We start from the raw sequence: 26,228 nt of genomic DNA, 5'->3' as shown, positions 1-26,228 counted from the left end.
TATGAAAATTAAGTTCTATCTGAACATTGACCTATGCTGCACCAAGGCCACAATCTCTGTGTGCTCCAACCCGTTATTACAATCCCTATGTCAATCCATCTTGTTGAAGGTCTTCTTTTCTTTTTTTGACCTTCCACCTTTCCTAGTTTCATGTCTTTTTTCAAGGACTGACCACTTTTAATAACATGCCCAAAGTATGTGAGACAAAGTTCTCTATCTTTCCCTTTAAGGAGCCCTCTGGTTCGACTTCTTCCTAGACAGACTTGTTTATTCTCTTTAAAGTCCTTGGGATATTCCATTTTCTTCTCTGACATCACAATTCAAAGGCATTAATCCTTCTTCTGTCTTCTTTGTTCATTGTTAACTTTCAGCTGTGTGGGAAGTAATTGAAAAGATCATAGTTTAGACCCAGTGCACTTTAGTCTTTAAACTGATATCTTTGCTTTTAAGCACTGTGGAGTGGTCCTTGAAAGTAGATTTCCATAGTGTAAAATGTCTTTTGGTTTATTGGCTGCTATTACAATGGATGTTGATTGTGGATCCAAGTAAAATAAAATAATTGACAGCCTCAGTCTTTTCTCCATCTCTCATAATGTTGCCTATTGGTCCACTGGTGACAACTTTTATTTCCTTGATGTTGAGATGAAATCTGAATTGAGGGTTGTAGTCTTTCATTTTCTGCAGCAAGTGTTTCAAGTCTTCTTCACTTTCAGCAAGGAATAATACACCATCTGCATAAGAGGTTGCTGATCTGTATAATGCAGGTTGTTGATGAGTCTTTTACCAATCCTAATGCCACATTCTTCTTCTGCCATGTAGTCCAGCTTCTCTAATTACTTGCTCAGCATACAGATTGAATAGGTATGAAAAAAGATATAACTGTAACACACACCTTTCTTGATTGTAAACCATGCAGTCTTGTTCTGATTAGACAACTGCTTCTTGGACTATGTATGGGTTTCAGGTGAGCACAATTAAGTGCTCTGGGATTCCTGTTCTTCTCAATGTTAACTATTATTTGTTATGATCCACACAGTCAAAATGTATTTGCATAGTAAATAAAACACAGATAAACATCTTTCTGGTAATCTCCGCTTCCAGCCAAGATCCATCTGATATCCACATTCCATTGTACTACCTTTTTGGGGAATGGAAACAACTCTCAATCTCTTCCAGTCAGTTGTCTTCCAAATAACGAGTGAGCATTGGTCGGCTATGCATTTCTTTAAGACCAATGAGTAAATTGAAAGATCCAAATTTCCTATGAGAATCATGTGGCCTGATTTGGCTATGAAGATCACCCAAGATATTCTTTTTCTGTAAATTTTTATTTTAAATAAGTAGAGTGCCATCTCTATTCTACTTCCTCATTTATTTATCTCTATTGTTAAAAGAAAAGATTATACCCACTTCTAAGTTTCTGCCTACCTAAGGAGGGTTGTTGTTGGGGTGTGCCCAGTATTGAGTCAGAACTAACTCATAGCTGACCTTCCAGTAGGTTTTTCCAATGGAAATCACACAAGAGGAGGTTGCCCATCCTTCTCCTGTGAAGCAGCTGGAAGATTCAAACTGTGTGCCTTCGGTACTTCAGCACAGCATCTTACCACTAGGCCATTAGAGCTCCCTAAGGAGAGTATGGATTCACATCTTAATACCACTCACCATGTAATATTCCTAGCTTGGCGCACTCAATGGGATGATGTATTCTAGGTGTATGGCTAATCATTTCCACCTTTTTTAATGTTTCTTTCCATTAAAGTTATAGTGATAGATTGTGGCATACTTTTTGAAATAATTAAATCCTTCTTGATATTAACTTCTTTCTTTCTTTCTTTAGTACCTTATCAACAGAATCCTTACAATCCACGGAGCAGCTCCAATGTCATCCAGTGCTACCGATGTGGAGACACCTGCAAGGGGGAAGTCGTCCGCGTCCACAACAACCACTTCCACATCAGATGCTTCACCTGTCAAGGTAGGAATTTCTGCTTCTCAAATTACTTTCTCAGATTCCTGGCAATGTTCTCTCTCCAGGACTTGTCACCAAGGCAGGAAATAAAAACACAGACAGTCAAGCTATCTCTAAAGGCCTAAAGAAACTTTCCTCAGCCCCATTTTTAAAGAATTCTCCCATAAGCAGTATGAAGTGAAGAGTGAGGTAAGCTTTAGAATCTTGAGGGAAGAAGGGAGCCAGATGATCTAAAAGGAAAACATCAACGCTACAAGGCTAATTTTACATCTAAAAAGACTCCTGGCTTGTGCCTTTCAACTTGAGAACTAAAGAAAAAGTGGCCTTGGTGAAAATTTAACATCCCTTTCAGTTACTTACAGAGCACTTAAGTGTGATGATCTTCAAAGAGAAATCACTAGGGAGAAGGTATATCTTGACTTTAATAAGGTTTATGTCATGAAAACAGATAGATTTTAGGTTACCTCCAACCTCCAATCTTTACTGTTTCCTCGTGGCTTATTTATAGAGTTTTAGGAACAGTACATTGACAGAGAACTGCCGGAAATTTCAAACTGAGTTTAGAAGAGGCTGTTGCACTGGAGATTTCATCACTGATGTCAGATAGATCCTGGATGAAGGTGAAGAATATTAGAAGAATGTCTGTGTTTTATTGACTACACAATAGTTGTGTTAATCACCAAAAAGCTGTGGCTAACATTGACGAAACTGGGAATCCCAAAACACTTAATTGTGCTCATATGACATCTACATCTAGACTAAGAAGCTGTTGTATGAATGAAACAAGAGAACACTGTATGGTTTGAAATCGGGAAGGATGTACATCAGGGGTATATCCTTTCTCCATGCCTATTCAGTCTGTGTGCTGAGCAAAGCCAGACTCTATGAAGAAGAATGTGACATCAGTATTGGAGGAAGACCTATCAGCAGCCTGTGCTCTGCAGATGACACAGCTTTGCTCATTGAAAATGAGTGGGACCTGAAGTGCTTGCTGCAGAAGAAGTTAAAAGACTGCAGCCTTTAATACAGATTACATCTTTAACAACAAGATGACAAAGGTCCTTACCACTGGGCCAGTGGGAAGCATCATGATAGATGGAGAAAGGATTGAAACTGCTAAAGATTTTGTCTTGCTTGGATCCACAATCATTATCTTTGATACCAGCAGTCAGGAGATAAGGAGACACAGGGCTTTGGGCAAGTCCACTGTCAGAGACCTCTCCAAAATACTGAAGAACAGTGACGTCAGTCTGAAAATGAAGGCACGCCTGACTCAGGTCTTTCAGTTACTTGCTATACATCTAAGAGCTGGAAAATGAATAAGGATGACAGAAGAAAAATAGGTAGCTTTAAATTTTAATGTTGGGGAAAATTAATGACTATTCCATGGATTGCTAAAGAACATATGTTCTTTATGTCTTAGAAAAGATGCAACCAGAGTGCTCCTTGAAGGCAAGAATGGTGAAGTTTCATATCTCACTCATACTTTGAACGAATTTTTTGGGGAAGCTATTCTTTAGGGAAAAAAATACCATGCTTGGAAGGGTGGAGAGTCAGCAAAAGAGAGAAGATGCCCCATTGAAATGGATTGACACAGTGACTGCTGCACTGGGCTCCAGTGTATCAGAGATGATGAGGACAGCACAGGACAGGATTCACATCTGTTGTTCATAGAGTTGCTCTAAATCATACTCCACTTGATGACACCTGAAATCAACAACAAAAGGTTCACTGAAGGTAAGGGTTCCTAAAGAAGAGGGTTATGTAGCAGAAAGAAGCCAGAAGACTTCATTTAAAAAGCCCTAAGAGGCGTGTCGCCTGGCCAGAGCAATACCGCCTCCTACAATGTTCCTGACAAATGCCTCTCCAGCCCGTACATCTTAAACTTTTTTTACCTCAGAGAGCAGCCATGAATGTTTAGAAAATGTTTGATCTAAACCTGTAATTTCTGCCTGTTGACTCTAAATTTTTCCTTAGAAGTTTGAAAAACACTTTATATTTGCCTAAGGATCCCTGGTGACATAGTGGGTTAAGTGTTGGGCTCCAAGTTGAAAAGTCAGATGTTGGAACCCACTAGCCACTCCTCAGGAGAAAGATGAGGCAGTCTACGTCCATAACGATTTAGAGTTCTAGAAACCATATAGGGCAGTTCTATGTCCCTGTGCGTCAGTTCCTACTCAATGGGAGTAAGTCTGGTTTGGTTTAGATTTGGGTTTGTGTCTGCCTTTCCTAATGACTGTCTTTCAATTATTTGTAGCCAGGTCTTTCTCAAACTGTATAGAAATTCCTTAAACTGGGCCTCTCCTCAAACCATCTCTACTTGTGTCTTCCCCTTCACCCCATTCTGGTTTGTCCTTATCCTTCCGAGGTGTGATCAGAACAGATCCTAGTACCTAAGGACTGACAAATACAACAGATACTTCTGTTAACCTAACTAATGCAGAATTGACTTCCTGAAGACCCACTTCACACCAATGATTAATATGGAATTTAAGGGAGGTCGAAACCTTTTCATATCAATAACTGCTTCTAACCTCAGTCTCTTGTGTCTGAGATTGACTTATCCATCCATTGAGGAAAATCTATGATAATTGCCTAATTAGACTCTGTATGGAAAAAATAAATTCATTTGTCTGTATAAACACACATATTATTGTTAAGTGCTATAGTTTTAGCTGTTGCTGTAGAATGCCGTCAAGTCAAGTGACCCTGTATACAACAAAACGGAACACTGCTGAGTGTTTCCTGACGTCATCCTCACAGTCATCGTTGTGCTTGAAGCCATTGTCGCAGACACTGTACCAATCCGTCCTGTTGATGGGTTTCTTTTTTTGTTGACCCTTAACTTGACCAAGCAGGATGTCTTTCTCCAAGAACCGGCTCCTCTTGACATCACTGTTAAGTGCCATCAAGTTGGCTACATCTCACAGCAACCCTTTCACAATGGGTCTGAGTGCTGCCCTGTCCTGTGCCGTCTTCATCATCTCTGGCAGATTTGAGTCCATTGCTGTAGTCACTGAGTCAATCCATCTTGTTGAGGGTTTTCCCTTCTTTCACTGACTCTCCACCTTTTATGGCATCCTCGAGGACTGTCACCTTTTAACAAAATATCCAAAGTATATGAGACTAAATGTCACTGTCTTTGCCTCCAGAGAGCACCCTGGCTGTACCCTCTCCGGGACATACTGGTTTATTCTTTGCAATCTTCATTTCTAAGAAATATTCTGACCACATTTCTAAAACAGATTTGTTTGTTCTTTTGGCAGTCTGTGCTTTGTTCTCTATGCTTTGCCAGCACAATTCAGAGGCATCAGTTCTTCTGTGGTCTTCTATATTCATTTTCCAACATTAGCCAACAAAGGAAACAATTGACAATACCATGGATCAGGTCAGGTGCACCTTAGTTTTCGTGATGATAACCCTGATAATTAGCACCCCAAAAGTGCTTTGCAATAGGTTTACCTGATTGTATGTTAGAACTTGGAAAACTTTCTACTGCATGGACATATGGCATTTCTGGCTGTTTATAATAATAACACATTTGCAACAAGAGAAGATAGGAAATAAGAACAAGTGGCAACAAGTTATAATAAATAGCAAAGCAAATTTGAAAAAGAAACAAAATTTATAGAAATAAAAAAGGTATTGTTGTTTGCTGTTGAGTCCAAACTGACCCCCTGCTGACTCTCCAGTGGGATTTTTCAAATCATATGGGAGGAGATTGTCCATCCTTCTCCAATGAAGCATCTGGTGGATTTGAACCATGTGTCTTGCAGATTGCAGTGCAATTTCTTACCATTAGACCTCCACACCTCCCAAAAGTACAGTTCTTCCTCCCCCCTCCCCATTTTGTTCTGTGCCGTCGAATTGGATCCGACTGGCACAGGAGGAGATTGCCCCTCCTCCTCCAGCGGAGCATCTGATGGATTCGAATTGCATGCCTTCGGTGTTGCAGCACAGCTTCTTTCCACTAGGCCACCAGAGCGCCCTAAGAAAGAAATCTGTAACTGACTGTGATCAATTAGTTGTGGCCTCCACTGCACTCGGACCAGCCTGGAGCGCCCTAAGAGAGGTATAGTTCTTGAAATGAAAAATCCAAAGTGTTAATTAAAAATAGTAGCAGATTAGAAGTTGCTGGAGAAAGAATAAACTAGAAGAATGAGCCAAATTAAGAATTACACAAATATAGCACAGAAACCCAAGAAGTTGGTAAAAAGAAACTAAAGTTAGTATATGGAGACTAGATATGACACATACTTACTTAACTGGAGTTCTGTTGTTGTTATGTGCCGTTGAGCAGCCTGTGACTCATAGCAACCCTATGTGCAATAGCTCTGAACTCTCTCCTATCATGAGCCAGTTTCACTGTCTCTGGCACATCTATCCCCATTACCCTAGTCACTAAGTAAATCCATCTTACCCAAGGTATTCCTGTCTTGTGCTGTCCTTCCACCCATACAAGCATGATAACCCTCTCCGAGGACTGGTCCCTTCTGGTAACATGACCAAAGTATGTGAGACAGAGCTTCAGAATCTTTGCCTCCAAGCAGCAAATCAATTTTACCCTCTCCAGAACAGACCAAGTTGTTCTCAGCAGTACATGATCTGTTCCATACTTTTCTCTAGCACCACAACTCAAAGGCATCAATTCTTCTTCTGTCATCCTTAGTCATTGTCCAGCTCTCTGATGCATACAAATAATTGCAAAGACCATGGCCTGGATAAGGCACACCTAAGTCTCAAGACTGACATCATTGCCCCTCAGTACTCTGGTCCCTGACAGCAGATTTTTCAATGCAATTCATCTTTTGTTTTCCTGGCTACTGGTACCAAGAGTGTTGATTGTGGAGCCAAGCCAGCTGAAGCTGTTAACAATCTCAGTCTCTTCATTGTCTATTATGATGCTGCCTCTTGGCCGAGTGGTGAGAATCTTTGTTTTCATGATGTTGAGCTTGAATGCATATTGAAGACTGTAGTCATTGACCTTCTGCAGCAAACATATCAGGCCCTCCTCAGTTTCAGCAAGCAAGGTTGTCTCAGCTGCATAGTGCAGATTGTTGATGAGTCTTCCTCCAGTCTTGATACCACATTCCTCCTTATGAAGCTCAGCCTCCCTAGTGGTCTTTTCTGCATATAGATTGAAAAGTATGGAGATGGGATACATCCCTGGTGTACATACACTCTTCCTGATTTTGAACCATGCAGTGTTTCCCTGCTGCATTCTAACTACTGCCTCCTTGTCGAAATATAGGTTTCCCTTGAGTATAATTAAGTGTTCTGGAATTCCCATTCTTCTCAAGATTAGCCACAATTTGCTGTGATTCACACAGTCAAATGCCTTTTCATAATCAATGAAACACACAGGTAGACATTTCTCTGGTACTCTCTGCTTTCAGCTATGATCCATCTAACATTGGCTGTAACGTCCTTGGTGCCACAGCTTCGTCTAAACCCAGCTTGCACATATGGCAATCCTCTGTCAATGTACTGTTCCAGTCATTTTTTTATAATCTTCATCAGGATCTTGCTTAACTGTAATATTAATGATATTGTTTGATAATTTCCACACTCTGTCAGATCACCTGTTTTGGGAAGGGGAATAAATATGGGTCTCTTCCATTCAGGTGGCCAAGTAGTTGTCCTCCAGAATTCTTGGCACAACCTGGTAAGCATGTCCAGGTCAGCAATCTGTTTCTTGAAATATGTCAGTTGATATAATACCATCCATTCCTGGTATCTTGTCTTTTGCGAATACTTTTAGAACATCATCCAAACTTCGTCCTTCATCACCATTGCCTCTTGATCATATGCTGTTTAATGAAATTCTTCAGTGTCAGTCAGTTCTTGGTGGTATCTCTCTTAGAGCGAGGGATTTTGAACATTGCTTTATGTGTTTGTTGGCCAACTAAATGTCTTCTTTGGTAAACTGTCTGTTCATATCCTGTGCCCATTTTTCAATTGGGTTGCTTACCTTTATCTTCTTGTAGTGCTGGAGTATTCTATAAATTCTAGATAAAAGTCCCTTATCAGACATGTCATTACCAAGTATTTTTCCCCCCAGTCTGTGGGTTCCCTTTTTACCTGTTGGAGAATTTTTTCTTTTTTTTTTATTATTTTTTTAAATTATTATTAAATTTTATTAGTTTCAATGAACATTCACAGGGATTCTGGGCTTTCACTCCTTCATTGCCGCACCATTCTCTCCACCCTCCTCCCCAGTTTGTTCTTCTTCCCCGCCATCCGAATGTCTGTTTTAATTGTCCAATTGCCACAGTGCTTGTCAAAGTCAGTTCTGATTAATCTCCTTTGTCGGTGTGTCCTTTGCCATTCCCTATCACTCCTCCCTGAGAGAGACTTCACCCTGATTCATAAGGAAAAGGGGATGGCGTATTCTCTTAGCTACTTCCTGCTGAAAAGGAACGCTGTGGGTTTCAGGGTGAAGATCTTCTCTCACTACTCTAAAGGGCCCCTTTCGCAGTAGGAAACACATAGACTATTATGGAGATTGATTTTGGAATTTAGATACACTCTTATTGATTGTGTGTTGGAGAATTTTTTGATGTGCAAAAGGATTTGATTCTTAGAAGGTCCCATTCAGCTGTTTTATCCTCTCCTGGTTGTAGATCAGAGCCTCTTCTAACATCCATATTGGTCTTTTCTTCCTCATCCTTCTTTGTAATGACCTCTTACATTCTTCATGGATGATATTCTTGATATCCTCCCACAGCTCATCTGGTCTTCGATCATTAGTGTCCAAGGCCTCAAACCTGTTCCTGAGATAGTCTTTAAACTCAGGTGGGATAGACTCAAGGTCAAACTTTGGTTCTTGTGGATTTGATTTTCTTCAGCTTTAATTTAAACTTGCGTATGAGTAGTTTTATGGTCTATTCCACAATCAGCACCTGGCCTAGTTTTCACAGTTGAAACTGAGCCTCTCCAACAATTTTCCCCCCCATAGATATAATCAACCTGATTCGTGTGTAGGCCATCAGGTGGCTTCTATGTATATAACCATCCCTTGTATTTCTTTTTTTTTTTTGCTTGTATTTCTTATAAAAGGTATTTGCAATAAATAAATCATTATTGTACAGAATTCTATCATTCTGTTTCCAGTGTCATTTTTGTCACCAAGACCATGTTTCCCAGCTATCACTCCTTCTTTCAATGTTCCCAACCTTTGCATTCCAGTCACCTGTTTTATTAATGCATCTTGGCTGCATGTTTAATTAATTTCCAATTGCAATAATTAATAGAAGTCATCTATTTCCTCCTCTTTGGCTCTGATTGTTGGTGCATAAGTTTGAATGATAATGGTACTAATAGGTCTTCCTTGTATGCATATGGATATTATCCTGTCACTCACAACACTGTATTTCAAGATGGATCTAGAAATGGTCTCTTTAACTATGAATATGACTCCATTTCCCCCCACATTCTCATTTCCAGTGTGGTAACTCATATGATTGTCTGATTCAAAATGTTGCATGCAAATACATATCATTTTGCCTATGCCTCGTGTATCAGTATTTATGCATTTCTTCCTTAACAATCTCCAATTTTCCTAAATTCATTCTTGACACATTCTACTCCAATCACTAGAGTCCATTTGCAACTGTGCCCCCTTCTTCTTGATTTTCAGTAGGAAGGCTCAGCCCCTGGTGCCATAACTGATATTCTAATCTATGTGTGCTCTTTTGTACGTATGGGTTTTGAAGGCCTGTTATTTCAGAAGTGGATGAACAATCCTTCTCCCTAGTCTGTCTTAATTTAGGTGCTCAGCATTATAGCAATATTTGACAGGCAAACATTTTACCTAAAAGAACAGATTAATGTATGCAGGTAACAGATCAAGTGCTGTTGCTATGTGCTGTTGAGTCGCTTGTGACTCATAGCGACCCTATGTACAACAGTCCTAACCCTACTCTATCCTGTGCCAGCCTTATTGTCTGTGACACACCTACCCCTATTCCCCCAGTCACTGAGTCCATCTCATTGAGGGTCTTCCTCTCTTTGCACTATCCCTTCACCCTTCCGAGCATGATGCCCCTTTTTGTAAGATGCCCAAAGTATGTCAGACAAAACCTCAGAATCCTTGCCTCACATCACATATAAAAATTAATTCAATTAGATCATGGTCTTAAATGTAAGAACTATAAGACTCTTAGAAAAAAATATAGGGGTACATCTATATGATCTTGGTAGGCAGAGCCTACAGAATTACAGAATAGATATCAAGAAGAAAAAGAAACTTATACACACTGTTAACCATTAATTACAAAATGGAATTTTTTAAAAATACCATTCACATTATTAAAGAGTAAATTTTATAAAGTTGGGTAAGATCTTATAATAAAAATGATAACATTTTAGTAAAAGGCATTGAAGAAAGCCCAAGTAAATCTATACTAAGTCTTTGACAGAAATAGGTGATATAAAAAGATGATAGCCTTTCCCTAACTCAACTACAGATTCAAAGAAATGTCAATAAAATTATAAACCTTGCCATAGAAATCAACTGAAATTTGCATTCTTGAACAGATATTGAAAAACTATCTTTAACGATATTGTCATGACTATCATTCCAGATATAATTTATATGGGGACTATCTTACTAGTGTTTATGATTTGTATTTTGAACTATTAAAATAGTGTGATCTTACTGAACGATAGTTAAATAAACCAATGGAACTGAAGAAAGAGCCAGACAAATCCTCACATATATGAGAATTTTATTTTTTTTCAAGATGGCAACAAAAGAGTATGCTTAATATATAGTATTGGGATGATAAAGTATCCATGTAGGTGAAGACCAAGTCCTAACATACACACTTAACAAAGTCAATTTCAGGTAAATTAACACTTTTAATTTTAAAAAGGCAATATAATATAAATTGTAGAAAATAGATACTTTTAGCATTTCAAAATCAAGAAAAAATTTTTAAACATGACATAGAACCATAACACAAAGGATTGATAAATTACACTCAATGGAGCTGAGAACTTCAGGTCATCAAAGCCATGAGAATGTATTTTGCTCTTTTCCTGTAACTACATTTATTTATTTTATGCACTTTTCTGTATATTTATTTTACTATTACAATGTTTTCAGTAATGTAGCAGATTACCCTCAGGAGCCCTTCACCTTACTGCCCTGACTCAGATTCAAACCAAGGTTGCTAGAGTCAAAATTGAGTACTAACCATTGTTGTTAATTGCTGTCAAGTTAAACAACAGATCTAAGCCCTGTCCTATCCTGTGCCATCCTCACAATCTCTGACATACCTTAGCTCATTGCTGTAGTCACTCTGTCTAGTCTGTCAACTGAAAGTTGAAACTGTCAACAACTTCATCTTTCTCGGATCCACAATCCATTCATTTGGGACCAGCAGTCAGGAAGGAGATCAGGAAATGTGTTGTACCGGGAAAGTCTGTAGTCAGGGACCTCTCTAAATTACTGAGGAGCTATGATGTTAATTTGAGAACTAAGGTACACCTAATTCATAGGGGTTTTGTTATTTTTTTTTTATCACTTGCTATGCTACTGAGAGTGAGACAATGAATAAGAACCACAGAAGAATGGGTGCCTTTGAACTGTGGTGTTGGAGAAGAGTACTGAATAACCAGTGGACGGCCAAGAGAACAAACAGCTATGTCTTGGAGAAGGTGCAGCCAGAGTGCTTATTGGAGGCAAAAATAATGAAACTTCATCTCACTTCTCAACTTTGGGCGGGCACATTGCTAGAAAGGTTATTCCTTGGAAAGGGACATCATACTTACAAAAGTGGAGTGACGGCAAAGGAGAAGAGGACCATCAGCAAGGTAGACTGACACGGTGACAGAGCAGTAGGGTCGAGTGTGTCGGAGATCTGTTGTTCACAGGGTCTCCATTAATTGTACTCAACTCAACAGCGCCCACTATAAACAACCACTATCCAGTCATGACACACCACTAGGAACTGCTACAAGAACAAGGACTGCCAAAAGAACACAGCTGTGTCTTGGAGAAAGTGTAGCCAGAGTGCTTTTTTGAAGCAAAGACGATGAAGCTTTAGTCTCATGTACTTCGGACATGTTTGTAGGAGAGACTCTTCCTTGGAAAGGTACCTCATTCTAGAGAATCAGTGAATGCAAGGAAGACCCTCAAACCAGATGGATTGGTTGCAGTGGCTGCAGCCACGGGCACAAGTGTGTCAGAGATGATGAGGCTGACACGGGACAGGGCAGGGTTAGGGTCTGTAAATTATTAGGGCCAGTGTGAGTCGTACTCAACTTGATGGCTGAATAACAAACAACAGGGGCCCTTCAATCATTTTGATTTTGAAATTTCCTAAAATCCAGACTCATCTGAAAAGTATAATATCAACAGTCTTATGTGACAGGCCCAGGACTCTCAAGTGTGCATGTGTCCTTAGATACCACTTCATTCCTCCTTTCACAAATGAGGCAAGATCAGGACCTGGCTGGCAGAATAGGAAAAGGAATAAACAACACAACTGTGAAGCCCACTTCTAGGCATTATATTTACAGAGACCATTCATTCTGCGTTTTTTTCTCTAAGCAGCTCTAACTTTTCTTGTTCCGTCTCACTGCTGACACGTGCTCTTTTTGAATCGTGGAATAATGACTGCCCCAGGTGTGTGAATCCCACACGTCAGTTCCATACTGCACCCCCGTCCCCCACCTTTCCTGTTGTTTGAGCTCCTGGGCTGCTCAGCCTCATAGATGTGTCCAGCTTCCCTTTGATCCCCCTGTTCCCCACTGCGCTTCCGGGAGCCCCTGAGATTCTCATCAACCATTGCATCCTTTCTACCAAGTACTTCCTCCTTCGACTCCTCAAGGGAAATGGAGGAACTGATTGTTTCAAGTTTTCTAAGGACCTGCAGGTTTTCTCCTCTGGGAAAGGTGACTCTGGGGGTGGAATTGGCAGGGGAGACAAAGGAGAGAAAAGAAGGGAAAAAACACGAGCTATTTCCAACAAGGTCATAGGCCATGACCTAACTCATTCCACAGCCACGAAGCCAATTGATCCGCCACCTGCACACCCAGAACAACTTGTCCTCTGGCCTAGCCTGCCCAGAGTCCAAGCATTGTTTGATGTGATCAATGTGCATGAGGCCTGATGGAGACAAAGCTTCACCTCTTCCCACCTCCATCACCACTCTACCCGTAGGCTCAGCCTCTCCACAGGCCTTGGGAGGCCTCCAGTTCCACTTGTCACTAAGCTGAAAAATATTTACTCAAAACACATTGCCATTGAGTCTGTTCTGACCAATGTGGACCCTGCAGCACAGAGTGGAACTGTCCAGTGGGGTCTCCAGTGCTGGGGGTCTTCTATAGAAGGTCTTCTGTAGAAGTAAATGGCCTCATCTTTCTCCCATAGAGGGGCTGGTGGGTTCAAACCCCCAACCTTCCGCTCAGCTGCTGCTACTTAACCACAGCACCACCAGGCCTTCTTGATGCTTGCTCAACAGTTTAACTCATTCCTGTCGTTTCCAAACTGACTCATAGCTGACCTGCCAGCAGGTTTCTGAGGCTGTAAGTCTCCTGGGAGGATATTTCCCATCTTTCTCCCTGCTGGCTGAAACCACCAGAGTGATGATCTTTGGATTAGCAGTGCAAGTGCCTACAGACTATGCCACCGGGCTCCCTCCTTAATGTTTACACACATGAGAAGGCCTGAAATAAGATTTTCTGATAGACTTGTGTCGGCCCTCAAAGAAAATTCAGGTCAGCTCTGACCCAACCTCTTCATTTTACATGTAAATGTACAAAAGTCCCAAAGGGGGCGGGGGAAATGGCAAGTTAATTGTCACCTAAATATTTTAGTGATTCTCCGACCCCCCCTCCCCCAGGCTGTGCCCTCCAGAGCCGTGTACTTTCTCACTCTGCCTTCCCCTTTGAGCCTGTCACTGGCCAGCAATGGTGAACAAATAATTGTGAAATACTTCTGGCATGTACCCTAAATCTCCCATTTTTTAAACTGATTGCTTCTGCAGAGCAGCTTTCCCTTTTAAAAATGAGATTGTTTTTACTGTGGTAGTGCCACCCCAGGCAAGCCCAAGCTTGGTCCTCAGACTTACCCACTTAGAAACTCCATTTCCTTGACTTCTCCACTGTTGATCACACTTGAGGATGTGACTAGTGCTAACAAAGTCCTTGGGACCCCGGTGTATCAAGCAGCCAGAGTGTCTGTTGATGAATGTACAAGGAGAGTAACTCTCAGTTTAATTCAGTCATTGCAGCCTAGCCATCCGTCTCTCTCAAAGGCAGCCTATTCGAAGACCTGGCCATCGGACAGTCACTTGATGAATGCAGACTCGGAACAAGGAGCTTGAGTGGACGTAATAGGACTGTCCAGTTCCCTTCCTTTGATTGCTTGTTTCCTTCTCCATGACTGATGCGTCCTTGTGCCTGCTGGATCAATACCTCAGTGGATTACCACCTCTTCCTGCTCCATCCCTGTGTGTTCACTTCATAACTAAACGAGGGGAATTTTATTTCTCATGTTTTCAGTCCTTCAGGAGATGGATCCCATGTGATTTATTTGTTCAAACACTGTTAAGTCATTTGCCATCTGCTCCCCATGTCTTCATATTTTCTCTAAGAGATGTTACAGAACGTCTTATGAATCATCTTGTCTTTCTATTCAGAAGCCATCAATGGTGTTGATTATTTTTACTGCTGAGTGGCTCATTAAGATAATGCTCTTTCTGCTTTCGTATAAATTAGAGACCACACCCCCACCCCCAAAATTAAGTTTTAAGAAAACTAGAGGCGAGCTCTGGTGGCCTAGTGGAAAGAAGCTACACTGCAATCCCAGGGGTGTGCAGTTCAAATCCACCAGATGCTTTACTGAGACGGAGGAACAATCTCCTCCTGTACCAGTCAAATCTGATTTGATGGTACACACACACACACACACAAATAATAAAAATCAAATTTAAAAAAGAAAACTAGAAGAGAAAAGTCTCCCAGTGGCCTCTCAGTGTTCCACAAAGTATGCATTTCCTATGTTGAATTCTGGCCTGAACTCTACTTTACCCCTTACAAAGACCACAGGGAGGCCTGGTGGCCTGACGGGTAAGGAGCTTCACTGCCAACCCGAAGACAGATGGTTCAAATTCACCAGCTGCTTCAAGGGTGAAAGATAGGCTATCTCCTGAGTGGTGCCCAGCCTCTGAAGACCCTCTGGAGGGTCAGCTATGCTTCAGTGCCCACTTGACAGACTGAGTGAGTGTATGGGGGAGTGAGGAACACCACAGCACAGCAGCCCACCTCCAACAAATACAGCTTCCAAATCTCTTTGTTCATTCTCTTCTCCCCGGGAGGTGCGTGCGGGTGGTGCTCTCCACTTCCCCACTCCCAGCAGCCATTGTGCCAGCGCCTGTGATGTCTGGCAGTTTTCTCTGTGTTCTTCTCTCTGCATATGTTGTTAGAGGATTGGAGGATTGTGTCTTACAGCTCCGGGCTGGGAACAGCCCTCCTTTATGCTCTGGTGAAGACAGATTGTAAACCCCCAGTCACCCTTACTTTGCCATTCCATGTTGTCCCCACTTTGGGATTAGCAGAATGCAGTCCCCACACTCCCTCCCGGCACAGAATCACACACGAGGGAACTGCCCAGGGGACGCTGAGGGGCTGGTTCTGTGCCGGGCAGAGCTGAGTGAGCCACGCGGCCTTCCTCCTCTCACTCAGGCCATGTGGGGTTGTATGGTGGCTTCAGGAATCCTCAATAAGTCTGCAATGCAGTTGTACCAGAGACTATGTTAAAAATGCAGATTTCTGAGCCCACCCCCAGAGAAGCTGATTGAGTTCCAGACACTTGGATCCTAACAAGTTCCACAGATGACTCTGATGCAAATGGACTGTAGGAAGTACTTTAGGAACACTGACCCCAAAGGCCGGGAGGTCTGATGACCGCTCACCACCCAGTCAGACACCAGCCCCTTCCCTCCATGTGTTCTTACCCTGCTTTCTCCTCCTTGTTTCCCCAAGTGTGTGGCTGTGGCCTGGCCCAGTCGGGCTTCTTCTTCAAGAACCAGGAGTACATCTGCACCCAGGACTACCAGCAGCTCTACGGCACCCGCTGTGACAGCTGCCGGGACTTCATCACAGGCGAGGTCATCTCCGCCCTGGGCCGCACCTACCACCCCAAGTGCTTCGTCTGCAGCATGTGCAGGTGAGGGGGGGTGGGGCAGCACACCCCACACCATGCATGGAGTGCAAGAAGCAGCTTCTTCCCAAACAGTTCTAGGGTTTGTCGATGTTTACATTGGACACTTAGATGTCTAGTGCCAAGGCCAGGTAGAGCAATGGTTTTCAAAACATCTCGCCCCTGAATCCTTTTCTTCAAAGGCTGTGTCATGCAGAGCACCTGCCTGTGCTGTAATGAAATCAGGATGAGGGTCTGCCTCCCCACACTCACCCTCTCACGTGCCTCCAAGAGGCTCCAGAGGAACCCCTGTGTGGCCCTTGTCTGTCGGACTCAGTTTAGAAATGAGAGACTGGGTCAGGCTCCTTCCCTTCGCCCATGTGGAGTGTAGACTGTCTGTGTGTGCTTTCCACCACCTCACTTGAGTGTGGTGACCCTGGCAGAGCGTCCACCCCTGAGGGCCACAGCTTCCTCATCTCTAAAGTGAAGATCAGCACTCTTCCAACATCATAGGATTTTTGTTAAGATAAATAGCTTGTTGCACCATAGTTCAGTGACTGGTTACAAAATGTGTCTGCTCTGATTGTTCTTTTTTTAGGATCGTGATTATAATCATCTAGCCTCTCTCAGATTCCTCTAGGGATGGATCTTCCACTCCTCCAGCCCCGTGTTTCCCACTCACTTGTTAATTTAGCCAACACACATTCAGGACCTACTGTAAACCAGCACCATATAAGGCAATGGAAGCATAGGGAAGAGAGCCCTGCCCATAGACTCAGTAAAATTTCATGAACAGTGCAGAGGGAAGAGGAGAAAGCAGAGGGATTCTCCGTACTTTTCTGCAGTTTCTCCGTAAAGCTAGAACTGCTGGGGGGAAAATGAAGTCCATTTTCTTAGAAACTCTAATAGAGAGCTCTGATTAGGCCACAAGTAATGCATGTGTAAGTACATATGTATAGCTTTGCTGTTATAAAAGTAATCTATAGATTAGTTATTCTTCACGTAGCACTAACAAGTCACCAGTTGCAGTCAAGAGTGCTGGTGCTCTAGCTCCCTGGGAGTTACACTGCTCAACCAAATGCAGCACCTTGCAGGAGGGTCGAACCCATCAGTGGCTCCAAGGGAGAAAGATGGGTAACCTCCATCCATGTGATTTACAGCCTCCAAAAACCTACTGGATCATCAGTTAGAAGTACGCTCCAACTTGAAAGCAATTAGAACTAGTAACCAGTTGGAATAACTAACCAGCTAGCTTCTGAGTAAGACTGTAATGGCATGATGGGTAAGGAAATATTATCACATAGTCGAATTTATGCATTCGTCTGTCTTCTAAAACCTGGACCCTGGGGCCTGGAACCCATCAGAGGTTAGCACAGCAGGAAGAGTCCTTGGAGGATAAAATAAGGACTAGTCAAGCCTTGGAGAAATTGGGTCATGTTAGGTCCCTTTATGATAAAGAGGAAAGGGCTCCCCTAACTCTCACCTCAGTGTCCCTTCTACAGTCCCACGGTGCTAGAACAAGGATTGTGGGGCCACTGGAATTCCACGTCTGGAATGATGCTCAGAGTCAAGATAGCACGCGTCCCAAACCACGTGGGCAAGAGCAGCTGCGCATGGCTTGTCATGCTGGGGTTTCTGTCAGCTCATCACTTAGCTGGGAGGCAGACACATATGCTCGTTGGAGACCCCTAAGCATGGAGCTCACGCTGCCCAGATACAGAGGAGGTGAGGGCTCTGTGGACTTAAGAGCTTCCTCTCAGGAAAGGGGAGTTTAAAAAATGCTGAATGGTGAAAGGAAGAGATTTTGGTCAGTTTGAAAATTGAGTGTAGGAAGTAGGACATTGGATTGGGGTGGAAAAAGTCCTTGCAGGCAGAAGAAACGCCTCTCTGGGGAATTGTTTAATAGCCTCCTTATTTAAGGGAAAGCTGGTGGTGTGGTCCACAGGGACTTGAGCTGCTGACCCAAAGGCAGTTCAGATCCACTGACAGCTCCCCAGGGGAGGACGGCCAGTCTCTTCTCTGAGAGCTACAACCTCAGAAACCTGCTGAAGGACCACCTCTAAGTTGCTTCCCACTCAAAAGCAATGAGTGGAGCTGAGTTTATATTACAGACGCAAGGCCAAAGGCTCACACCGGTCATGAGTTTTCCCTGTGTCAACGTCACATAAAAGGTTCTGCTTGAAGGGAGCTCTGGTGGCCTAGTGGCAAGGAGCTGCAACTACAATCCCAGAGGTGAACGGTTCAAATCCACCAGATGCTGTGCCGAGGAAGGAGGGACAATCTCCTCCTGTACCAGTCAGATCTGATTTGACGGTACATGCACACAAAAATAATAAAATAAAAGAAAATTTAAAAAAATTTTTTTTTAAAAAAAGGCTCTGCTTGGCCTCCGGTTCTGGTCCCTTGTGGGTTAGGCAGCCCGGCACTGTGCACATCCTTGAATTACCTGGTGTTCTAGAGACAAGCTGTGGGTGTTATCAAAGTGCGGTCAGCTCGCCAATATCTGTGGGATCCCTCAAGAAGGAACACTGAGTCTCTCTCTTCTGCCTTGCAGGAAGCCTTTCCCCATTGGAGACAAGGTGACCTTCAGTGGTAAAGATTGCGTGTGTCAGACGTGCTCCCAGTCCATGACCAGCAGTAAGCCCATCAAGATCCGAGGACCAAGCCGTGAGTCTCCCCATCGCTGCCTTTCTGCCTGTGGGCACTATCTCTCTGAGTCCCCCTGCCCCTGTGCTGTAGACAAATGGGGCAGTTTCCCAGCCCCAGGGGCACCTGAAGTACAACAAGTTGGTAAATGTCCCACACGCTCAAGCATAAATGCAGGGATAGACACTCAACACTGAGGCCCTCTATCACAGGCCTGCCCTTTGGGAGGTCTCTTCTGGGATGAGCTGAATCTTGATCATCTTCCCTCTGGATCTAGGCTCCCAACAGTACCCACTCAGAGCTGATCAAGTGTCCTTTAGCCAGTGGTTCTGTCTTTACAAACTTTACTCAAAGAGAAAGGAAGGCTTCTCTTCCAAAAGGGAAGCATGAAGTACCCCAGGAGCAATCACAAGGGCAGTGCTGGCAGTTTTAGAGTATACTCCATGGAGCTTGTGAAACTTGTCAAAAATATAGACTTCTGGGCCCACCTTGGGTGGTGAAAGCTGGAAATCTACTTTCTTTTGTTTTGTTTTGTTTTTGTTTTTAAATGTACTTTTAAAATAAGTTTTATGTACTACTTGTTACTGCTCCGAAAATGGAAAACCGCTGGGTCAGTAAGAGGAACGTATTTCACAACACAGGAAATGTTGGGTTTTATGACCCAAATCATAGATTTGAAAGGAAACTGAAGACCATTAGTGTACCTCAGAATAGGCATTCTAGTTTATGAAATGCTCTTTCTACCACAGTGTGTCTGGGGATTGTTGTTGTTGTGTACCGTAGAGTCGCCTGCAACTCATAGTGACCCCATGTATAACAGCCCTAAACCCTGCTCTGTCCTGTGCCAACCTCACTGTCTCTGACACACCTATTCACATTACTCCAATCAGTTAATCAATCCACCTCATAGAGGGTCTTCCTCTCCTGCACTGTCCTTCCATCCTCCAAAGCATGATGTCCCTCTCCAAGGACTGTTCCCTCCTTGAAACATGTCCAGAGTATGTCAAATGAGGCTTCAGAATCCTTACCTCCAAGGAGCAGCCAGGTTTAACCCTCTCCAGGATGAACCTGTTCATTAACATGCCTAAATCATGGCTCCCAGAAGGCCTTGTGAGCTACTTACTGACTGTGTGTGCCCACACTCGGCTCTCAGCAAGCCGTGCTTGGCTCCGGAGTTCTTCCATGTTATATGACACTCCCACCAGCCTCGTGGGCAGAATCAATGAAAATCCATTAGCCTGCTGTGCTGCATCACCCTGTGGTGAGGGGATGGGGGCAGGGGGATATAGGCCACAGCACCAGCAGTCAGTGTGCTGAGCAGGGGGTGAGCAGAGAATCCTGAGTCAGCACAGCCAGGCTCCCAGGAGTTCCATTACAGCCCACCCAGCCATGGCGAACTGAGGGGAAAGAGAGTGGGAAGACTCTCACCCACCTTTCAATAAAATCCCATCTCCCCTTCCTTCCACGTCCCTGATAGTGTTTAAGAACTGTGTGCTGTGTTAACAAGCTTTTCACCTCAAAGTGACTGAGTATACACACCAGTGTCCTTCTTAACCCTGAAAATATCATCCAGAAAGACAGTAAGGCTGGGATGCTGAGGTGCTGCAGGGAAGCCAGGCATCAGGGGGGTTTGTGGGAGGACATAGAGAAAAAGGTGAGTTGGGAACCAGGAGGTTTCCAACCTTCTGCATGATACAGAACAGTCCTCTAGAGACTCAGTTTCTCCAGCTGTAATAAAAAAGGGGGGTTGAAATCGTTTGCTCTTATCTTCCTTATAGGAGTTTTGTAGAAATTAAATGTTCTCGAGTATAGGAATCAGATTATCACATTGTAGTGCATAAATATTATATAGATATAAAGTGGAAGGTGTTATATTGACTTGGAGATTTTATACTACAAGAAGAATGACAATAAGATGCCTAAAGCCACTCTTGTTTCTCTCATCTTCCTTGATATACTGTATAGCCTGAAAGTCTCTAAAGATTGGAAGACTCCTTCAGCTGAGTCTGGGAATCAGAAATTTCTAACACTCTACACCACACATTTGCAGATTAAAAATAATTAGAGGAAGGTGATGAAAAGTGGAAAAAGTGAACAAAGAGGAGCCAGCAGGCACCTAGTCAGCTTCCAGGAGGAATGCCCAGGATTATGGCTTATCCTGTTACTCACAAAGAAGACATCAATCTGTGGATCTAAGTGGCATATGTTTTATAGAAACATATGCATCATCCCCAAAGGTAGTGAGCGTTCATGCTACAAATGCAAGTTAGCTTCATGTTACAAGAAGTATGGAAAGGTCTTCTAAGTTCCCAGGGGATACAGGGAACTACAACCAGTTATAAACCCACCATGGAAAAGTAAAGAAAGATTTAAAAAATATATATATATGATTTTTCAAGCTGTAGGAGTGTGAATTTCATCCCTAAAGAAGAAATCAAGATGTTCTATAAAAGCAAGAGCAGTAATTATACAGAAGAGACTACAAATACTACTGTGGAACTATCAGGAGACAAGACTCTTATTACCCCTAAGGAAAGGTGGAAGGTTTTCTTATGGACCTCCCTGAAAAGAGTCCATAGTGTCACCGTATCACCACCATTGCATCATCATCACATGAAGTGCCACCACCATCGCTATGGCCATGACATCTCCATAACAATACTGACATCACCAACATTACCACCATTACCACTAACTATCCCATCACTATCATCTTCATTGTTACCATAATCACCGTTATTAACATCACTTCCACTATTAGTGTCATTAGCACCATAACTGTCAACACCACTGCTAAAACTGTCACTCTTACCAGGCCCTTCCTTTCTACAAAGTGTCATCTGTACAAGGCAAGTTTGTTGGTTGATGGGTCTTCTTCCAATCCTGATGTCAAATTCTTCTTCATATAGTCCAGCCTGCAGAAAATGAAGACGACTTCAAGCACTTCCTGACGAAGATCAGTGGCTTCAGCCTTCAACATGAGTTATATCTAAAAATAAAAGAAAAAAATTAAAATTCTTACCACTGGATCGATAGGCAACAATCTTGATAGAGAAAAGGTTGAAGTTGTCAACAATTTTATTTTCTTTTAAATTGTCAAAAATTTATTTTACAGTTAACACTCATAGAGCAGCAGTCAGTAAATCAAAAGCCACATTGTGCTGGGGAAAATCTGCTGGCAAGGACCTTTTCCAAGTGCTAAAGACCAAAGATGTCAACATAAAAACTATGGTGGTGCAACTGATGTAAGCCATGGTGTTTTCAATTGCTTCCTATGCATCTGAAAGTTGGACAGTGAAAAAGGAAGACCAAAGAAGAATTAATGATCTGAATTGTGATCTTGACTACTGTGTATTAAATATTAAATATCCCATGCACTTCCAGAAGGGCAAACAAATCTGTCTTGGGAGAAGTGCAACCAGGGTGCATCTTAGAGGCAAAGATAATGAAGCCTTGTCTCATATACTTTGGATGTGTTGTTAGCAGAGGTTAGTCCTTGGAAAAAATACATCATGCTGGGAAGAGGGAAGGGTCATAGAAAGAGAGGAAGAGCCTCAACAACATACATAGACATGGTGAGCGTAACAGTGGGTTCAAGGATAAAGATTCAAGGTTGCTGCAGAAAAGGGCAAAGCTCGGAGCTGTGGCTCATGAGGTAGTTGTGAGGCAGTCATTCAGCTCAACAGTTGACTAACAATGTTGCCGGGCACCATACTAAGTGCTTTATGCGTAACATCTCATTTAATTATTACAACTCTGTGAAGGAGATTTTGCTTATCTCTACTTTATGTGACTTGCCCAAACACATACCATCAAGTGGTGTCAATGAGATTTAAGCCCAGGCAGTCTGTTCTCTAAACACTCTGTACCAGAGGCATGATTGGCTAATTGAGAGGGGTCCATCTTCCAGGATTAATTGCCTGAAACAAAATGAGTAATAATTTAGTATGACTCACAAAGCCCACTGGCTCCTACTCATTTTTGCTGATCTAAGTGGAATGAATGATGCCATCACAGAAGCTAAAATTGAACAAGCTGAGGTCTTTAGAGACTTCATTAATAAACTAAAGGATTTAGAAGCAACAGGTGGTGGTGTCATACTTTCTGCCAGCTGAAGGCTGTAATTTTGGAACAGAGTGGGACATGGGAAGGGAGGACAGCTGGTTCTGTAGAGGCGACCCATGACATGGTGTGATTGTCCTCATCCTGCTGGCTACACCAGAACCAGGAGCTGTGGGATGAGAATTGTGGCAGTTAGGAGTGAAAGGAGAAAGAAGGAGATGGAGAAATCCTGATAAATATGAAGTCAGTATGCAGATACATCATGGAAAGCGTGCAGATAGAGTACCCACTGGAGGCAAGGATAGCAAAGCTCCATCCCTCCTCATACTTTGAACATATTGCTGGGAGAGACTATTCTTTGGAAAAGGATACCATGCTTAGAAGGCAGGAGGTTCAGTGAAAGAGAGGAAGACCTCCATCAGGATGGGTTGGTAAAGTGAATGCAACAATTAGCTCAGTTGTATCAGAGATGGTGAGAATGGCACACCATTCAGATCTGTTGTTCACTGAATCACTATGAGTACTCAACTCAGAGGCACGTAACACCAACACAAAGGAAGAACACCAGAACAACATGAGGTGGACACCCACATGAAGAATCAACAGGGCTCCCCTCCAGCAGGAATATTGTTCCTGGTCTCACATCAGAATGTAGATAATGTACAGAAAATACATTTGAAAATGTGACGTACAGTAATAACCACCATTGATTGGGCGTACGTTTGCCAAGTTCTATGTGAATCCTTACAGGCCTGATTTCAATTAATCCTCGTACCAGCATTGTAACAAAGATTTAATAACTGTCCCCATGGACTAGTTAAGGAAGCTGGAGCTAGAATTTCTACAGCTAGTCAGCAAGGGAGCTAGAATTTTTTACTCGGCAGCCCGACCTCAGCCTGACTTCGTAACTACCACACTATGAGCTCCTAAATTTTAACAAGGTCCTAGGTTTTTCTTAGATACATGTATTACTGAAACATAGAGGGATGGGTCTTGCTGCTGAAATGTGGCCAAGAATGACTGCAGCTTATTCATAGAAGTTTCACTGGGAGAGTAGAATCATGTCCTTTTGACCAATACAATGGCTCTGTTGTTGAAATTCATAAATTAATTGATGGCCTTATCAAACAGAAAAAATGAAGTCAAGGGAATGAAGCAGAGAGAAACAATAGTTGTCTTTAAATATTTGAAGGCACTGTGATGTGAGAAAAAGGTGGCTTATTCTTTGCTTTAAAAAACAGACGTTACAAGGAGTCTGATCTTAACTCCATATAAAGAAGACATCCTTGAAAGGCATACCTGTTCACAGCCTAAATGGACTTCCCAGGAGAGAGGCTAGGTACTTACTGCTGGAGCTATTTAAACAGAAGATGTTGCCCACCTGTCATGAATGCTGCCGATTCCTGTATGGGGGCGGGGGAAGATCTTACTTAGCCAAATGCCCTGTGACCTCTGAGTCCCTGTGGAATTCACAGCCTCCAGCAGGCCTGCAGAGACATGTGTCCCTCCTCTGTGGCCTGGAAAGCTTGACCAGGCGCCTGCAGCACACAGCTTTTTCTACCTGGAGCTCAGACAAGGCGGCCCAGATGCCTGTCTGTCTGTGAAAGAAGAGGGGATGGCCTGACCTTGACCCAGCTAAACTATGAAACTGACGCCCATAACAAATGCTGGGTAGGATTTATCCCAAGAGAAAGAAGAAAAGGAAAGAGATAAATCCCAACTTTCTTTTTCTCTCAGGACTTGAAGCATTTTGCATTCTGAGAGTTTCTTGCCTCCAGCTCGGGATATGGGATGTTGATGTTATTGTTGTTGTCAGATGCCATAGAGTGAACTCCATGAGCAACAGATGTGAACCTTGTCCTATCTGATACCATTCTCGTAATCTGCACTGTGCCCGAGCCTATTCTTACAGACGCTGTGTCAATCCATCTGATTGAGGGTCTCCTCTTTCTCTGACCCCTCAGTGTCCCACCATGGTGTCTTTTTCATCTACTGCCCCTTCCTGAAAACATGCCCAAAGTCTGTGAGGTGAAGTTTCACCATCCTTGCCTCTGACGAGCACCCTGACAGCTTCGTTCATTCTTTGGACAGTCCATGGGATGTTAGGAAGGCGTTGAGCAATCGGAGGCAGGATAATCGTGGCAGCTGCCACACAGCAACACTTCATCAGGGCCCAGATACTCCCCCGGCGGCGGGACACACATGGACATCTTAAAGGCGTCTCCCTACGACTGGCTCCTAGCAGAGCGTGACAGCCGCCCAGCCAGGCTCTCCTGATGTGATGTGCAGAGTCTTTACTCCTCATTGCTCTAAACGGATGTTCATCTTGTGGTGCCACAGGGGTGTTTTGTCCTCGGGTAAACTTCGGGCCGTGACCCCTTCCTTCTCTAAAGTGGGCCATCCGGTCAGTGCAGCCTGAATTCCCAGCATCTCCCAAGTATGTTGGACTCTGTCTCTGTTTCCTGCCCCTCCCCAGATGGTCATTGAGCAACAGGCAGAACACAGGGTCTGCTCCCCTCTCTGTTGGCTCAGTGCACATTGCAGGGTGATGGGGAAAGTAAGGAAACCCGACTGGCTTGGGACAGTGATGGCAGACTCTAATTCTTGATACTTGAGAGGTTTGGTATGTTAACATGCTGGGAAGCAGTGGTGTTGTTGTTTGATACTGGTGAGGCCAACTCACAGCCACCCTATGAAAAACAAACCTGAACCCAGTCCTATCCTGTGCATCCTCATCATCTCTGACACTCGAACCCATTGCTGAAGTCACTGTGTCAGTTCGTCTCATTGTGAGTCCTCCTCTCTTTCATGACCTCTAATCATCTTTTCAAGCATGTTGTCCCTTTCCAAGGAATGACCTCGCCTAGCTACATGGCCCAAGTATGTAAGCTGAAGTTTCATCATCCTTGCCTCCAAGGAGCACTCTGGCTGCACCTTCTCCAAGACATATTTGTTCATTCTTTCAGCAGTCCATGAGATATTCAGTCCTCTTCTCCAGCATCCCAACTCAAAGGCATCAATTTTTCTTTCGTCATCCTTCTTCATCGTTCAGCCTTCTCTTGCAGAGCAAGTGATTGAGAAAACCATAGCCTAAATCAAGTGCAGCTTAGTCTTCAAAGTGACATCATTGGGTAGAGTAGGTGTACAAAGTTCTACTGCTTGCCTGGTGTAAGACCCATTCATTCACTTTTATTCATTCATCAAATATGCATTGAGGTCCTTTCATGTGTCAACTACTGTACTAGTTAATGTGGTAGATTTAACCACAAGATATATTCTTTGCCGTTGAGCATGTAACGTAAGAACAAGAACACAAAATAGATACTTCTCTTGCCTCTGGAGCCGCGCCTCTCAAACATTTCTTGTGTATGAGTTACCTGGCGAGCTTATTAAAATTTG

At 43.1% G+C, this 26,228-nt stretch overlaps 1 protein-coding gene across 3 annotated transcripts in view; it reads left to right on the top strand.

The window, feature by feature from the left end:
- The window catches only part of ABLIM3 (actin binding LIM protein family, member 3), a 182,103-nt gene that overhangs the window by 89,461 nt on the left and 66,414 nt on the right, over positions 1–26,228 (top strand). For all 3 annotated transcript variants that reach the window (XM_006893716.1, XM_006893715.1, XM_006893714.1), the window contains 3 exons: positions 1,838–1,975; positions 15,965–16,148; positions 18,676–18,788. In XM_006893716.1, coding sequence (XP_006893778.1) covers positions 16,141–16,148; positions 18,676–18,788 — 121 coding nt within the window. In that variant the 5' untranslated portion in view covers positions 1,838–1,975; positions 15,965–16,140. The remainder of the gene's footprint in view (positions 1–1,837; positions 1,976–15,964; positions 16,149–18,675; positions 18,789–26,228) is intronic.

This window comes from Elephantulus edwardii, unplaced genomic scaffold (genome assembly GCF_000299155.1).
Source record: "Elephantulus edwardii isolate Elephantulus edwardi_28Jun2011 unplaced genomic scaffold, EleEdw1.0 scaffold00130, whole genome shotgun sequence".
Lineage (NCBI taxonomy): Eukaryota > Metazoa > Chordata > Mammalia > Macroscelidea > Macroscelididae > Elephantulus > Elephantulus edwardii.
This window is presented reverse-complemented; position numbering and strand designations above follow the sequence as displayed.